At 53.9% G+C, this 17,152-nt stretch overlaps 2 protein-coding genes across 3 annotated transcripts in view; both read left to right on the forward strand.

Moving 5' to 3' along the window:
• The first annotated feature begins 2,188 nt into the window (after positions 1–2,188).
• ELAC2 (elaC ribonuclease Z 2) lies at positions 2,189–14,409 on the forward strand. Of its 2 annotated transcripts, XM_058852521.1 has the most exons (24): positions 2,189–2,501; positions 2,566–2,616; positions 2,687–2,757; positions 3,399–3,463; positions 4,021–4,078; positions 4,544–4,612; positions 5,111–5,260; positions 5,821–5,879; positions 6,664–6,722; positions 6,809–6,881; positions 7,694–7,806; positions 8,384–8,482; positions 8,671–8,809; positions 8,886–8,971; positions 9,960–10,069; positions 10,331–10,427; positions 10,538–10,676; positions 10,947–10,985; positions 11,105–11,214; positions 11,626–11,725; positions 11,796–11,916; positions 12,114–12,192; positions 12,839–12,983; positions 13,545–14,409. In XM_058852521.1, exons 1-24 carry the CDS (start codon positions 2,212–2,214, stop codon positions 13,785–13,787), a joined length of 2,565 nt encoding a protein of 854 aa, XP_058708504.1. In that variant the 5' UTR covers positions 2,189–2,211; the 3' UTR covers positions 13,788–14,409. The 2 variants fall into 2 exon arrangements, with proteins under 2 accessions (XP_058708504.1, XP_058708505.1); XM_058852522.1 differs by lacking the exon at positions 2,566–2,616.
• A 1,103-nt stretch (positions 14,410–15,512) lies between these two features.
• The window catches only part of DNAH9 (dynein axonemal heavy chain 9), a 61,696-nt gene continuing 60,056 nt past the window's right edge, over positions 15,513–17,152 (forward strand). The window contains exon 1 of the mRNA XM_058852673.1: positions 15,513–15,920. Coding sequence (XP_058708656.1) covers positions 15,513–15,920 — 408 coding nt within the window. The remainder of the gene's footprint in view (positions 15,921–17,152) is intronic.

Here is a 17,152-nt window from a genome sequence, read left to right on the forward strand (position 1 = left end):
ACCATTCCCTGGGGAGCCTGGAGTCCTCCTGTGGCCCCTCAAGGCTCTTGAGCAGCTTTGTGTCCTTCCTCCTGACACTCCCTTGGAGCTTGAACTCTTTCTTTTGTTGGGGTGCCCAGAAGTGCAGCCAGGTCAGGCAGAGCTGAAGGAAACCCAAATTTCCCTTCTCACACGGGGAGCGGAGCCATGAGTGAGCTCCAGGCTGCAGCACTGCCGTGTGTGAAATGGGTGAGAGCAGATTTTACCTCTCAAAGGAGTGAAAACCCCGGCAGTGACCGGGCACAGGAGAACCCCGGGAGTGACCGGGCACAGGAGAACCCCGGCAATGACCGGATACTGAACCCCGGCAGTGACCGGATACTGAACCCCGGCAGTGACCGGGCACAGGAGAACCCCGGGAGTGACCGGGCACAGGAGAACCCCGGCAGTGACCGGACACAGGAGAGCCCCGGGAGTGACCGGGCACAGGAGAACCCCGGCAGTGACCGGGCACAGGAGAACCCCGGCAGTGACCGGACACAGGAGAGCCCCGGGAGTGACCGGGCACAGGAGAACCCCGACAGTGACCGGATACTGAACCCCGGCAGTGACCGGACACAGATCCCACAGACACAGATCCCACAGACACAGATCCCACAGACACAGATCCCACAAACACAGATCCCACAGACACAGATCCCACAGACACAGATCCCGGGACACAGATCCCACAGACACAGATCCTACAGACACAGATCCCACAGACACAGATCCCGGGACACAGATCCCACAGACACAGATCCCGGGACACAGATCCCACAGACACAGATCCTACAGACACAGATCCCACAGACACAGATCCTACAGACACAGATCCCACAGACACAGATCCCACAGACACAGATCCTACAGACACAGATCCCACAGACACAGATCCCGGGACACAGATCCCCGGACACAGATCCCACAGACACAGATCCCACAGACACAGATCCCGGGACACAGATCCCGGGACACAGATCCCACAGACACAGATCCTACAGACACAGATCCCACAGACACAGATCCTACAGACACAGATCCCACAGACACAGATCCCGGGACACAGATCCCACAGACACAGATCCCACAGACACAGATCCCCCAGACACAGATCCCACAGACACAGATCCCACAGACACAGATCCCACAGACACAGATCCCACAAACACAGATCCTACAGACACAGATCCCACAGATACAGATCCCACAGACACAGATCCCACAGACACAGATCCACAGACACAGATCCCCGGACACAGATCCCGGGACACAGATCCTACAGACACAGATCCCACAGACACAGATCCCACAGACACAGATCCCCGGACACAGATCCCACAGACACAGATCCCACAGACACAGATCCTACAGACACAGATCCTACAGACACAGATCCCCGGACACAGATCCCACAGACACAGATCCCACAGACACAGATCCCACAGACACAGATCCCCGGACACAGATCCCACAGACACAGATCCCACAGACACAGATCCCACAAACACAGATCCCACAGACACAGATCCCACAGACACAGATCCTACAGACACAGATCCCACAGACACAGATCCTACAGACACAGATCCCACAGACACAGATCCGCCCGGACACAGATCCTACAGACACAGATCCCACAGACACAGATCCCACAGACACAGATCCACAGACACAGATCCCGGGACACAGATCCCCGGGACACAGATCCACAGACACAGATCCCACAGACACAGATCCCACAGACACAGATCCCGGGACACAGATCCCACAGACAGAGATCCGCCCGGACACAGATCCCACAGACACAGATCCCACAGACACAGATCCCACAGACACAGATCCCACAGACACAGATCCCACAGACACAGATCCCACAGACACGGATCCGCCCGGACACAGATTCCGGAACACGGATCCCACAGACACAGATCCGCCCGGACACAGATTCCGGGACACAGATTCCGGGACACGGATCCGCCCGGACCGGCTTCCCCCGAGCACCGGCCGGCAGAGTCCGGTCACGTGACAGCGGCCGGCCGTGGGGGCGGGGCAGCTGCTGCGGGTCTCGCTCCGCATTTGCCTGCTCGCATCACGTGATCAAAGGGGGCGGAGCTACCGCGGGGGTTTCTGGGCTCCCATTGGCTGTGTGGCGGCAGAGGGGCGGGGCCGGGCGCGGCGGGCGGCGCGCGGATGTGGGCGCTGGCGCGGGCGCTGCCGCCGGGCCCCGGGCTCGTGTGGCGGCGGGCGGGCCCCGGCATCGCGGCCAGGGCCGGCTCCCGCGGCTGGGCCATGTCCGAGGGCCCCTCAGCGGCGCGGCCGGCGCGGCGGCCCAAGGACGTGCCCCGGCACGTGTGGGCCCGCGAGCGGCGGCGGAACGCGGGCACGGGCCTGGCGGGGCCCAACACCGTGTACGTGCAGGTGGTGGCGGCCGGGAGCCGCGACGCGGGGGCCGCCGTGTACGTGTTCTCCGAGTTCAACCGGTGAGTGCGGGGCTGGCAGCGGGGCTCCCCGCCCGGGCCCGCCCTGACGCCGCTTTCCCCTCAGGTATCTGTTCAACTGCGGCGAGGGCACGCAGCGCGCCATGCAGGAGCACAAGTAAGTGGGGCAGCGCTGGGGGGACACCCCGGGCTGCCCCGGGCCCTGCTCACCCCCGTCTGCCCCGCAGGCTGAAGATCTCCCACCTGGACAGCATCTTCCTCAGCCGCGTGTCCTGGGCCAACGTCGGGGGGCTGCCGGGTGAGTGCGGGGAGCCCAGGGCAGCAGCTCTGGGGCAGGAGAGCTCTGCGGGGCTGTTTCAGGCAGCGCTGGGCACGGTGACAGCGCTGTGAGAGGGCTGCGCTGTCCTGCGGCTCTGCGGTGCTCCAGCTGCTGTGTGCGCTCTGCCACAGTGCACACACGTGGTGCGACTGGCCCTGCCTGTCCAGCGGGCCTGGCTTCAGCTTCCCGACATCTCCTGCAGCAGAAGGTGGTACCGGCGTTGCCGGCAGGGAGCTGTTTGTGGATTAGGCTGGTTTGAGTCCAAAGGAGCACACAAAAGTTTGTGGTCGCTATTGTCCTCAGTGCAGAATGAGGTTAGGATGGAGGGCTGTGGGTCTTGTCTATTAAAGTTCTGGAATCTCCAAGAAAAGGATGAAATTAACCATCTGTTTAGATCCATTGCTCCAGATTAATTTTATTAAGATGTGTAGATGTTTTCTTTATCTGTAGCAGCAAGTGGCTTGTTGAGACTGCCACGAAGCTGAGGCAAAACTGAATTCAGGTCCAAGTTTAGTTCTGGCCTTTGTGGGGAGGCCAAGAACTCCTGAACAGAGAAGGGTCTTTCTTTTGGGATCTACCAGTGGTTACTGGAGTTGTGACAAAGCTGTTTCTCTGTTTAGGTATGATTCTCACACTGAAGGCTATAGGGCTCCAGAGGTGCATGTTCCTGGGGCCACCAAAGCTGGTAAGTATGGCAAGGTGCAGAAGGGACAGCAAATCCTCCAAGTGTTCAAGATCACCATGGAATTGGGAGAGCTGGTGGCAACGGGCATCTTTGTGCTGCTCTGAATTAGTGTCAGCCCAAATCTCTTCAGTTACAGCAGAGCAGAATTCTTCTGCTCCAGTCTTGTATCCTGATAAATCAGCTTTTGGGAGAAAGGAGGATCTTTGTTCCCATGTCTGCTCCCTCCCTATTTTATATTAATAGACGCTCAGTCTCGGATCTCCTGTTTGATGTGGTCCTTGCCAGCCTAACGCCATGTCTGGACCAGTAATTTGCAATCCTCAGCATTGCTGTAGTGGTTTTATTTCCTTGCAGTTTCTGCTGACTAATTGCATGGATGGAGGGGGTGGGGACAGTGGCTCTTTCTCTTTGTAAAGGCGCAGTGCCTGCCCGAGGTGGGACACCTGCCCAGAGCTGAGTGAGCTGCTCAGATTGGTCTGAGTGAGTCTGTAGCTGCTGGAAGGGTGTTTGTCATGGCACTGCTTGAGCCCCCTCCTGATCCCCTGTCTCTTTTCCAGCAAAACTATTTGAAAGCCATTCGCCTCTTCCCCGGGCCCCTCAAAAGGATGGACTTAGGTAGGTGGGTCAGGGATGTGTAGCAAAGGAACTTGGAACTTTCATCTCTAGCCAAGCTTACATTGCCAAATAACAGCTTCAGCCTCTGGTTTAGGTTCACTCAGAGGATGTTTTAACCATTTGTTTTGCTCTGATACACTGCTCAAACCCATCACAACAGTGTTCTCAGCTCCTGCCAGGCTGGCTGATACAGACTCCACTTGGTTTTAAGGCACTGAGGGCAGTTCCCTTCAATAGTCTGCCAGTGAATTTGCTCACTGTGGTATCCTGAGCTGCTCCCTGAGGATGATGGGCTTTTAAAACTTTAATTACTCATTGGGGTTTGCAGTTGGGCAGAGAAAGGGAAGGGGAATGTTCAGCAGGTTGAGTTTAAGAAAGACAAAGACACTTTTCTGATTGATGTTCTTGAAGAGTGTGAATCTCTGCTTATGCACTTGTTAATGGTGGTTTTTGATCTCTTCCAAGCTGTGCAGTTGCACACAGAGCCTGAGTACAAGGATGAGACAATGACTGTCTACCAAATCCCTCTGACAGGTGAGCACTGGTGCTGCAGAGAGACAGGGGAAGCTCAGTAAGCACAATGAAGGTTCAAGGAGCAGCTTCTGTTTGCCAGCCTGAGTAAGCAGAGGTTCATTAATTTGCTTTTCTCAGGAGAAGGATCTCATTTAAATAACAAGACCTGCTGAGTCAGGGCCTTGGCTTGTTCCTTCAGCTGTGGGTGGATGGAATGACATGTGAAACATCCCTGGGTTTGGCTTTCTCAGCCAGCTGTGTTCTTTCTGCTGCAAACTGTGACACTGAGGGTGCAGCACAGACCTGACAAGAGTTTAAGGGTTTGGGGAGAAGGGCTTGGATGAGGGATGGCTCCTGAAATAAGTGACTGGGGAATGGAAGTGCAAGCTAGACTGGGGGGAAGAGCTCTGTGTTCTGGTGCAGTTTAAACCTGACTGTCATGGAAGAGGGAACACTACTCTTGCTTTTCTTTTATGTTGCTTTGGACTGAGGGATTTTTGTCTGCCTTTATTGGGACAGGAAGACCACTGGGTGCTGAAAGTTCATCCCCCCAGAGTCCTGGAGCATCTCCCCAAGGTGGAAATAGCCCTAAAGGGAACACAGGGCCTGGATCCCCAAGAACTGCACAGCAAAGCTTGGAGGAAGGCAAAGAAAGCCCAAAGAAAGCAGGTGAAACACATGGAATGGCCTTTTTAACTTTAACTTTTAACTTTAATGAGATGAAGCCAAACTAAGGATAGGAATTTGTCCTCTGAGCTATTTGCTCTCTGAAAGTGAGGTCTGTAGACGAGCTCAGCTGGAAGGTTCCGTGGAGCAGAAAATGTTCTGGTACTTTGGAATTTGGTAGAGAACTTGAAAGGCCCAGAAACTGGACATGATTGGTGCTTGGGTGTAATTGGTTCTTGTAGTAGTTTGCTTCTGGTGTGGGGGTTACAATCTTTGTAATTTAATTACATGTGGATGCTGGGCTGATTATTTTTCAGTCTTGGGCCTTATTTTAATTACATGTGGATGCTGGGCTGATTATTTTTCAGTCTTGGGCCTTATTTTGGCTTCTTGTATCTGAAGCCATGGGCTCTCTGGCCTTGGGGGTTCATAACATTTTGCTGCTGGGCTCCAAGTTGAGTGGATAATGTTCCTGTTAATGCCTTAGCAAATTTTGGCATGATTTGGTTTTAAGAAAAGTGATAGTGAGTGATGATTTTTAGTAGTTTTGCTTTGTTTTACAGGTGATGAGCAGAAGTGTGCAAGGGAGCATCCTGATCTGGTGACGGCTTTTCTTTGCAAAGTAAGTGTGGGCACAGTGTCTCTAAACCAGCCCAGAAGAGATGAGACAATAGAACAGAGTGATTTCAGGGGGAAGGGATGTAGAGTGATCATCTATAAGCACAGGATGAGTTGGGTTGGAAGGGACCTTAGAGATAATCTCTCTCTGTGCCCCTGTGGGCAGGGACACCTTCCATTAGATCAGGTTGGTCCAAGTCCCATCCAGACAGGCCTTGGACACTTCCAGGGTTGAACCATCCAGTCCAGCTGCCTGGCTACTTCAGTCTGCCCAAAATGTAAAATATATTATTAAGGGCATTGTCCAACCATCTTTTAAACACTGTCAAGCTTGGGGCATTGACCACCCTCTGTAAGGAAATGTTTCCCAATATCATCTTGCTGCAGAGATTTAACTGGAGACAGCATTTTCAAGTAGGGCTTTGAAGCTGTTTCTGCTTTTTAAGTGTCAGAGTTGCTGTAACATGAGTAGGAATGGGTAAAACTGGAGGTGTTTTTAGAATCCAGCAGTGGTTATGAGTGTACAGGTTCCATTCTTGTTTAACCCTCAGAGGAGGGCAGGCTGTTGTACTTGCTTGGCTGAAGAGGAGAGCAAGAAGCAGCAGCATGATCCTGGAAAGCAGAGAATCCAGAAGAGCTTTTTAGGGCTAAATTGGAGCAGTGGCTGTGGAACTGAAATGGGAAAAAATGTTCCCTTGGTTTGTGAAGAAGCTCTTGACGTGGCAGTACATGGATCTTGTTTCATGGCCCTCTTTTTTTGGGTGATAATTGTGTTTAACTCTTTGCAGGTTCACCCAAGGAAGGGGAAATTCCTTGCAGCTAAAGCCCAGGAGCTGGGCCTGCCAGTGTGAGTATGAGAGCCCAGCCTGGGGCACAGGGCAGCAGCAGGCACGTGGGTGTTGGCAAGCTAAATATTTGTGGCCTTGTTCTCAGGGGAACTCCAGCCATCCTTCCCATCATTACTGCTCTCAAAAATGGGGAGAGCATCACTTTTGAAGGCAAAGAGGTAAGATGTGTCTGTGCTTCTGTTGTGGCTTTGCCACTCTCCCTCCTTCACTGGGCTCCCAGGGTGACAAGCTTTTGTGCAGAGTGCTTTGCTTACCAGTATATCCTGGGACTCTGGCTGCTGCTGAGTGTGGTGTGTCTGGGGCTGTTGGGGTGGTGATCTGGGAAATGAGCTCCTGTGTGGGTATGGCTGGGTGTTTGCTGTTTGGCAGAGCTGCTTCCCTCCCCAAAGCTGATGCAGGTCTAGGAGTGAGCTAGTGGAGTTGATCCCTGCACTGTTTAAATCTGGGGATTGAATGTCTGTGTAGCCATCACTCCCTCCTGACCCTGCTTGCACCTCTGACACCAAAAGGAACTCAGTAGTTCTGGGGTAAAGGTCTGGATCTCTCAAACACTGGAGTGAGAGGCAGAGCCAGCTCTGGCCATGGCCCAGGTGTTCTGCAGGTGAAGATCCTGACCTGGGAGACAGGATCAGCACATCTTTGTGCCACAAGAATTTTATAAAGCATTTTTTTCCTTACACATGCTTTTGCTACCATCTAAATCTGTCCTGGGAACCTAGAAACTGCTGGAATTCCCCACCTCAGGCTGGGTTGTGGTTTCTCTGAGGCCAGGGTTGGGATTTGCTGTTCCACATGTGTGCATTTTGCTGTGTAATGAGAGCAGAAAGGGCCTGAGAGCTGCCCTGGCTGGGTGTGCTGAGCTCTGGGAGTGGCTGCTGCGCTCTGTCCAACCAGAGAAGTTGGACACAGAGGTGCAGGAAGGGCTGTGTGTCCAGGCTGGTTGTGGTGTGACCACTGTGTGTGCCTGCAGCTCTTTCCTGAGGAGTTGTGCACCCCCACGGACCCTGGCCCAGTGTTCCTCGTGCTGGAGTGTCCTCACCAGGGCTTTGTGGATGCTGTCTGCGAGAACGAGACCTTCCGAAGGTAGGGCTGGGCACCTGCAGTGTTTGGGGAAGGACACCTGTGCTGAGTTTTGCTCTTGTTCTGGTCTAGATGTGCTGTTTTCTCATGGATGATGTCTGAACTTTTTGGCACTGTTAGAGAGCTTGAGATGCAAGAAAGGATTGGTGGTGCATTTTGAGGCTTTTAGGGGAGGCAGGACCTGTGGGGCTCTGTGACTGCCATGGGCCTGTTTTCCCTCAGGGACCTCTAGAGCAGGAATGTGTCCTGGTGTCTGCCTGGGGAGCAGTGGAGGCTCTGGAAGCCTGGACTGCACATAACAGCTCTGTAGGGCTTGTGCAGAAGCATTTGGGCTCCTGGAGGCTCTGCAGATGTTGCTGAGGAGGAGAGGAGCTGCCCAAGGGGGGACAGTGGAGGTGTCAGCAGATGGTGGCCTGAGCCTTGTGCCTTGGGTGATGCAGAGCCTGGAGCTCTGGGGCCATGCTCTGAAAATCCCTGCTCTGCCTGCCTCAGGGGCATCTCTGCTAGCGTGGGAGAGGGGAGGGCATGCCAAGGACATGGACTGCAGCACAGATGCTCTTCCTATTTGAATGTGTCCCAGGTACCAGGAGGGAGTTCCTGAGCACCAGGTGGCCTTGGTTATTCACATGACCCCTGAGGCAGTGCTTCGAGACAGCCGCTACCAGCAGTGGATGGAGAGGTACGTGCTCCTGTGGTCCCTGGGTTCCTGTCTCTCAGGGCAGCAGCCTGTTCAGGTGCTGCACATGTTTGTTCCAAAGTGAAAAGAGCTCTAAAAAGAGGGCTCTGCTGGCTCAGGTGAGGTTTTTAGCTCAGGTGTGCACACGTGCTGCGGTGCTGAAGCTTTGGAGCTTTGTTGTCCTCTGACAGGTTTGGGCCTGGGACTCAGCACTTGGTCCTCAACGAAAACTCTTCTGCTGTGCACAACCCACGCAGCTACAAGATCCAAACTCAGCTGAACCTCATCCACCCAGAGATTTTCCCTCTGCTCACCACCTACCAGAGCAAGGTAATCCAGGCCCACCTTGCCCCTGTGGCTCCTGCCCTCAGCAAAGGCTGTGTCTCACATCACCCTCCTCCTGCAGGAAGCAGAGGCTGTGTGCCCTGTGCCCATCGTGCGAGGGGAGTGCCTGCTGAAATACCACCTCAGGCCACAGCAGGAGTGGCAGAGGTCAGTGGGAATCTTTCTTTCCAGGATTTGGGTGTTGGCTTGAAGCAGCTTTTTGGTGAGGGAGGGCATTGTGTCAGGATCCCCTGCAGATCCTTTCTGGTGGCTGTGCTGGGGGAACTTTTGAGGGCTGTGTCTCTGCCCCTGAAAGCCTCAGACAAGGTGTAGCACGTGGATAAGTAAACCACTGAAAACAGCACCTGGCCAGTGCTTTGGAGTGTTCTGTCCCTTGCTCCTGTAACCTTGTGCCTCTTTGTCCTTTGCTTTGACTCACGCTGTGCACCCAGCTGTGGCTGTGGCAGAGCAGGTGGGGACAGGGAGAGAGTTTTTGGGGAGCCTAGGGACAGTCTTACCTTCTGAAGACCTAGAAAGTCTGATATTAGAGCTGAAAGCTCCAGGTGATTGAACTGTTGGCTTGGTTGCCAACAGTTGCTGGCTTTGCTCCTGGTGGGCAAAGCTGACCAGTGAGATCCTTAAGGGCCGGGGACCCCAGGGGGCAAGGGGATTTCAGCCACCATGGCTCAGATTGCTGCTTTGTTGGGCACAACAGGAGGATGCAGGTGCCAAGAAGAGTTTTAAGTTTCTCTTTTTAAGGTATCTGAGGACCTGTAGTGCTGCACATGCTCTGAAGCAGGACACAGGTTTTTTACACTTCTCAGCAATAAAGGATCCCTTTAGGTGGCTGCTCTTTTTCTTCTGTGCTGCCTTGCAGTGCCCTCTAGTGCCTGGCAGCTCTGGAAGGAATGAAGTGCTATTGCAGGAGCTTCTCTACTTCGGTGGAATGAGCATTTCTCTGCCTGGCTCAGCCCAGCCAGGCCTTTCAGGAACACACCACACTCGTGGATGTGTCTTCTCCAACCCCTCAAAATGGAAGGAGCGTTTGTCCCCTTGTTGTAAGGCCGTTTTGTCACAGGAATTTGGCACTTTGCTTTGAAAAGGGCTGTTTCAGTTCCTGCCTTGCCCCATCGTGATGGGTGGCCTGTTCTTGCAGAGATGCTGTGACTGTCTGTGATCCTGATGTGTTTATTAATGAAGCCTTGGATCTCCCTGACTTCCAGACCCGTGTGAAGGAGTGCAAGGAGAGCCTGTCTGCTGTACCAGGTACAGATCAGCAGCTTAGCTTGGATCAGTGTGGTGGAAAGCAGGAGCTCTTGGTGACCCACTGCTTCAGAGCCCAGGTGAAGCTGTGAAGTGGTGGGGCTTGCTCTGCCTTCCCTTGTAAAGCTGCTGCTGATGGGGGCAGAAATGACTGTGCTGGCCATGTTGGCTCTGGAGTTACTGGGCATTAGAATTAGATGGTGTCTGACTGGGCAGTGTGTGGAGAACATTTGCCTACAAACCTTTGTTGTCTTCTTTCTTTAGGAAATGTGGGTGCCTATCCTGAAATCGTGTTCTTGGGAACAGGATCTGCCATTCCAATGAAAATCCGCAATGTCAGTTCCACGCTGGTGAATACCAGGTAAACCCCAGTGCTCTCTGATCTCTGCCTTCCAACCCAAAATATCCCCCCCTTGCACCTGCTCAGAGCTCTTCCAGTGGCTGCTAAATGTCTCTGTCACCTCTCTCTAGTGCCACTCGCTCCCTGCTCCTGGACTGTGGAGAAGGAACCTTTGGACAGCTCTGCCGCCACTATGGAGAGCAAGTTGACCAAGTGCTGTGTAACCTGGTGGCTGTGTTTGTGTCCCACATGCACACAGATCATCACTCGGTGCGTTCAGCTGTGGGAAGGGGCTCTGTGCACCTGTGCTCTGAGCCTTGGGACTCGGCTGTAGCTCCAGCTGATGAATGTGGGCTGCCCTGCTCTGCATTCCTCTCTGCATTCATTCCCCTGAGATTCAGCACTGCTGTATCTGTGTTTCTAATCCCCTCTCCCTTCTCATTCCTTTGACTCTGGGCTTGCTGAGCAGTGGTGGCTGTGTTGCCACTGACTCCCCAGACACTTCTGACTGCCCTTGCTGTCTCTGTGTTCCCTTTGCAGGGGCTGGTGAACATCCTGATGGAGCGGCGGAGAGCTTTTGTGAGTAGTTTCTCTGCTCCTGAACGTGGATTGGGGTGAGGGGAGGGCAACTTCACAGCAGCCTTTCCCTAGCATTTCTTCTCTCTGATGTGGTTACACCTAGTACTTTGCTTTTGCAGGCAGCCCTTGGTCAGGCTTTCAGCCCTCTGTTTCTGGTAGCACCTGAGCAGATCATGCCTTGGCTGCACGAGTACCACAACCACTGTGAGGAGATTCTTGGAGACATCAAGTGAGTGTTCTGTATGGAGAAATGTCTTTATTCAAGGCAAACCCCTGTCATCCATTCCCCCACCGCTTTGTTGGAGATGACTCTGACTCCTTCCACTGCCTGTGGAACAAGGATATGCAGTTTGCAGAGGGCACAATAGGGTTTGTTACTCAGCTGTGCTGATTAATAGAGGTTTAGGTGCAGGCTTCCCTTTGCTATAGGAAAAGGGAGTTGTGCAAGGAGAAGAAAGTATTTGATAGTGGGGTGGAAGTGATTGGATGAGTTACTGGGGCACCAATGAAAGCAAGAGGTAATACAGGTCACCAAGGCACTGAACTGAGACTGAGAAACAGGAGAAGTTGGCTGCTTGAAGAGAAGATCAGGTTTTATTTTGTACCTGTCCTTAATTATCTCTTCTTCCCTCCCTCGCAGAATGATTCCTTCTCAGTCTCTTGTGAAAGGCTGTGAGAACACCAGACCCAAAGCCAAGGAGTTTGTGAGCTCTCTGTTAGAGAGCTACGACCTGGCTGAGGTGAGTTCCTGAGCTGGGGGGCTCTGTGGCTGGAGGGGGCTTGGAGTCTAACACTTCTATCCTTGTTCAGTTTCAGACCTGTGAAGTGCAACACTGTAAAAATGCTTTTGCATGTTCAGTGATCCACAAGTCTGGCTGGAAAGTAGTTTATTCTGGTGATACAATGCCCTGCATGGCCTTAGTGCAAATGGGTAGGTAACAGAACCCTCTGCTTGAAGAATCTCTTGCAGAGAAGTCTCCGTCTGTCAGTATCCAAAGTGGGCACTCCCAAACCTTTGGTGCTGTGTCTGCCACACAGTGAGAGGCTGAGGAGGGACAGGAAAGTTCCTGTGGGCAGTTGGGCTGGTCAATCTTCAGCTGAAGATTGAATGTGTGATTGTTTGCACAGGTAAAAATGCCAACCTGCTGATCCATGAAGCCACTCTGGAGGATGGCATGGAAAAAGAAGCTATAGAGAAGACCCACAGGTGGGGGGTGTTCTGCTGTCTGTCTCTGTTGGGAAGGGAAAGGGACACAGCTGGGTGAGCTCCTTGGAGCTGTCAAAGGTTCTGGTGTGTGTAGAGTTCTACACTAAAGATGGGGTGTTGGTCATTGCAGCAGCTCAGACCACCACAGCTCCTCTCAACATCCCCAAAAGAAATGGGGAAAACTTTCAAGCAGACATTGGTGACTCTACAAATAGTCCAGCCCAAGGGAAAGACCCTCTGCATGGTTACATCTTGGGACTAAGCTCAGGAGGCAGAAGAGTTGTCTCATACCCCCAGCTCACTGAGAGCACTGCAGCCATGGATTCCATGTGCTGCTCCCAGCAAACGCTGGGAGACTGAGAGTGGCTGCTCGGAATTCCTGCAGTCACAGTGTGAGAGCTGGGGCTGTTGTCACCTCTGGGACAAGTGTCTGTCCCCAGGTTGTGGAGCTCTTAAATGCAAGGCTCCAACAGTTAGAGCTGCATTCCTGCACTCAGGGTTGTGTGGAAGTCAGAGAATTGCCACCGGTGCAGGCCCGAGGGTGAGGGGCCTGTGCCTGTGAGGTCACTTGGTGTGGTGTGGCCCTGGGTGCAGAGCAGCAGTTCCTGCCAGTCTTGGCAGTGAGCAGAGCGTGTTCCTTTTGCAGCACAACCTCCCAGGCCATCCAGACTGGGATGAAGATGAATGCAGAGTTCATCATGCTCAATCACTTCAGCCAGAGGTACGCCAAGATCCCGCTGTTCAGTGAAGACTTCAGCGAGAAGGTCGGAATTGCCTTTGACCATATGAGGGTAAGCTGGGAGCTCGGGGCCAGGCCTGGGAACGGTGTTGGTGTTACTTTGGGATGGCTGTTCCTGATTAAATGCTCTTCATATGCTGAGTCAATACTCCCATGTCCTGAAGAGCAGTCTCTAAACAGCTCCTTTAACTGCTGGCAGCAGCCACCCTTTCCCCACACTGGTATGAAAAAGGTGCTGATGGCCCTCTAATCCAACACTTAACACACTGGGTTCTTGCCTCGTGTCACCTCAAGTCTGTGCTTGCTACTCCCAGCCAAAAAAACCTAATTTTGCTTCCATTCCCATCCCAACTGATAAGCTTTTCAATAGCAGACATCTGGGGGACAAAATCTGGCTGACAGTGACAGTGAGGGCAGCTCACTGTCACTCAGAGTTTGGGCCACAGCATTTCTGTGAAGAAAACGTCAATAACTCGTTGAGGTCAGGGCTGCTGGGTGCAGGTGCTGCGCACAGGAAGGGGCAGTGCCCTGCTGTCTGCACAGGCCAAAGGCAAGGGGGGAGCAAGGAAATCGAGCAGCAGTTCTCACAGAGGCTCCTGTGCTTGTGTTTCAGGTCCGTTTTGGTGACTTCCCAGCCATCCCTAAGCTGATCCCGGCCCTGAAGGCGTTGTTTGCAGACGACATCGTGGAGATGGAGGAGCGCAAGGAGAAGCGGGAGATGCGGCTGCTGAAGGAGACTGCCCTGATCCTGGACAAACTGACCAGGGGGGACAGCACGGAAGCAGCACGCCAGAAACGGAAACAAGCCAAGAACCATCAGGAACTGCCAGACAAGAAGCTTAAAACAGTCAACTGAGAGGGATGAGGCTGGGAGTGCTCTGCTCCGAGAGGGAAGCCTGGCTCTCTGCAGGCCTCGGGAGCGTGCGGTGCTGCCCGCACCACGGGAAAGGGGCTGGCCTGGGCATCTGGGTTTGCTTGGTCACCGTGGATCTCCCTGGGCTGCAGCTCCAGTGGGTTGGTTGTCAGCAGCACTGGTCCTTGTGGAGACAGGATCTGCCCACCTAGCTCCTGTTCTGGGGGCTCATCGGTCCATGGAGCATTTTTTCATTTAACCAAAAATTCTTCTCTCTGAACTGTTTTAATTTTGGGGTTTATGGTACAAGGTATTGATCATGTAACAGCAGCAGGTGTGACCTTTGCAAGAGATCAGGTATGAGAGGCCCTGGAGGGGCCGTGGGTTTGCCAGAAGAAGGTGAGTTGTTCTCAGTGAAGAGTTATCAGAACCCAGGTGATAGGAGAAAAATCAACAGTAAAATGAGACCCAATTTTAAGGTTTTAGGTTAAATTAGTGCTGACAATACATCTGTACATCGGCGTTCCCATTTTATTTGGTTTTCTTTGCTGTTTTTTTGTTTCAAAAATCCATTCTCCAAACCCTTTATTTAGAATCTGAATAAACCACTGAATAAACCATCCTCCAGAAAGCTGTGTTGTGTCTGGATCACTCTTGAGGAAACAAAAACCTGGATTTCTCTGGCAGATGACCTTGGGTGGCTGATTCAGCATTGGGGTAAAGACCAAGATCTTGCCCATCAGATCTGGATCATGCTGCAGCCTCATGGCTGTGAGTGTCCTTGAGCAGATTCTGGTTCTGGATGCAGAGGACAGGAAAGCTGGCACAGCAGGCACGGTGGGGGGAGTTAGCCTGCAGTTAAGAGGAGTTTTTCTGAAGCTTTTTGTGGGTCAGCTTTGCTTCTTCCTTTGCCCCTGCTGTCACTGCCTGTGTTTGGAAGTAGGAGGGGAGTTCTGTGCTGTTTCAATTAAGGAGTTCATTTTTGGAGCTTGAAGACACCCAGGCCCTGCTCAGGAGCTGATACTCATGAATCTTGAGATTTCATTTCAAATTAATGGGAAATTAAAGGGACAAACTGTCAGCAAAGCATCTTTTGTTGATGAACTACGCTTTAGTGCTATGCTTGTCTAAAGCAGAGACTGGAGAATTGACACATCTGTATCCTTCAGAAAAGCTCTGCTGAGCTTTTATGAATAGCAGGGGACAGGAGAAAACCAAAATGTTCCTGTTTACTGGGTAGGAGCGGGCTGGGGTACCCAGGGGAGGACCTGGTTCCTGCTGGGGTGACACGAGCAGCTCTGTGACTGCACAGGATCCGCGTGCTGCTCTGCACGGAGTTAAAGGAGGATCTTTTATTTGGAAAGTAGCGAACTGCTTCTGACAGAGGGTATTAATGAACTGGAAATACAGCCGTGGCAGGAGCCCACAGCACCCAAGTTTCAGCTGCAGGTGGTTGATGCCGGTGTCGGGAGCAGCACGAGGGGGTGAGGGACAGGAGCTGCCCGTGCCCGATGTGGAAAAATTCCCGCGGAGCGAGCCGGGCTGGGAAATTGCTTCTGGGTCTGGCAGAATGAGAGGAGAGAGAAGAGAGAAACGGGCTGGGAGCAGCAGGAGGGAGGCGGCAGCGCTGGGACCGCCCTCGCATCCCGGCGGGGCACGGGAGCGGCTCCCGGGGATCCCCCGGGCAACGGCGGCTGCTGCTCGCAAACACTGACCGGAGCCGGGCGGATGGAGACCGAGGGGGAGCCGGGGCCGGCGGGGTTGGAGCAGCCCCGGGAGGGTTCCCGGGAGGGTTCCCCGGAGGGTTCCCCGGAGGATCCCCGTGAGGAGCGGCTGGCCCGGGTTGCGGGGCTGGCTCTGGCCGTGTCCCCGGAGCGCTGGCGGCGCTGGGCGGGCGCTGCGGCGGGGCCGGCGCTGCGCGGATTCGTGCGGGGAGCGGCGGGGCCGGCGCTGCTCGCCTGGCGGGGCCCGGCCGGGGAGCTGGGGATGAGCCCCGGGCCGCCCCCGCCGCCCCCCGGAGCCACCAAGGCCATCTTCTTCCTCCGGCCGGCCGGAGCTGGCCCCGGGCCCGCCGAGCTGCTGTGCGGGGACCTGCCCGCACAGCCCCTGCCGCACTTCGCCGCCGTGCTGGAGGAGGTAAGGGGGGAAAGGCAGCGCCTCCTGTAGAGCCCAGCCTCGGAAATGCCGAGCTCGGGGTGTCTCACGGTGGGGTCCGTGGGGGATGAGCCGCTTTACAGAGTCACTGGATGTGCTCCTGAGAATGAGAAGCTGTGCTTGTGCCGTCCTTGGAAGTGTTCGAGGCCAGGCTGGACGGGGCTTGGAGCAACCTGGGACAGCGGAAGGTGTCCCATGGCAGGGGGTGGAACGAGGTGAACTTTAAGGTCCCGTCCACCCCAAAGCGTTGTGTGGTTCTAGGATAGTTGTGCTGCATGGCTCATCTCAGGCACATCTGGTCCAAGCCCCTGCTCCAGCCAGGACCGTGTCCAGGTGACTTTTCAGTATCCCAACAGATGGAAACTCCAGAGCCTCCCTGGGCTGTCTGTGCCAGCCCTCAGTCACCCTCACCAGGAAAGGGTTTCTCCTGATTTTCAGAAGAGCCTCCTGTGTTTCAGTGCCCAGTTACCTCAGGTGGGCTGATGTTTTCCCAAAGGGATCTTCGAGACATTCCATCAGGTCCCATTTGTCATTTTACCAATCCAATAGAATACAAACAGCTGATTTGCCTGGTTATGACTCTACACTCATTAGCAGTCCCTGCGATTTGAGTAGTGGAGACAAAGCCTGCTACTATTGCAGCCGAAGCTGTTGCAGGTGAACTCTGTGTGCCCTGGGGTTGTTTCCCCGTCCCGTGGCTCCCTGGACATGCTGATTGCTGCAGCTGGTCCTCTTTGGTCACGGTGCAATGAATTTTCAGCACCCTGGAGTGGCACCCTGGTTGTTCCTTTTCAATTCTGTGTCTGTTTGTAGCTGCTTTTATACCTTTATCCTCCCCCAAGTCTGGCCACACAAAGGCTGCTCATCACCAGGGGCAACCCGGCTGTGATCCCAGAGGAAGGTGACAGACACTGTTGCTATCCCAGCACAAAAGAGCCAGAAACAGCTCAGGTCCAGACAAGCCCAGCCCAGAGTCCTCAGCTGCCAGGTTAGTGCAGACCCTGGAATTTCCACTGCTGAAGACAGGAACTGTATTCAGTGGGCTGCAGCTTTGGGAAATAACCCAAAACGTGCCTATGCTGTAGATGCCAGGAGGAACCAGAGGAGCTTCCCTCTGTGTTTGGGGGTGGCTGTGCAGGGACAGCCCCTGGGCTCAGCCTGGCCCTGCTGCCCTGCTCATCATCACCTGCACGGAACTGCCTGGGACAGTGGTC

The sequence above is a fragment of the Poecile atricapillus genome, chromosome 17 (genome assembly GCF_030490865.1).
Source record: "Poecile atricapillus isolate bPoeAtr1 chromosome 17, bPoeAtr1.hap1, whole genome shotgun sequence".
NCBI classification, from domain to species: Eukaryota; Metazoa; Chordata; class Aves; order Passeriformes; family Paridae; genus Poecile; species Poecile atricapillus.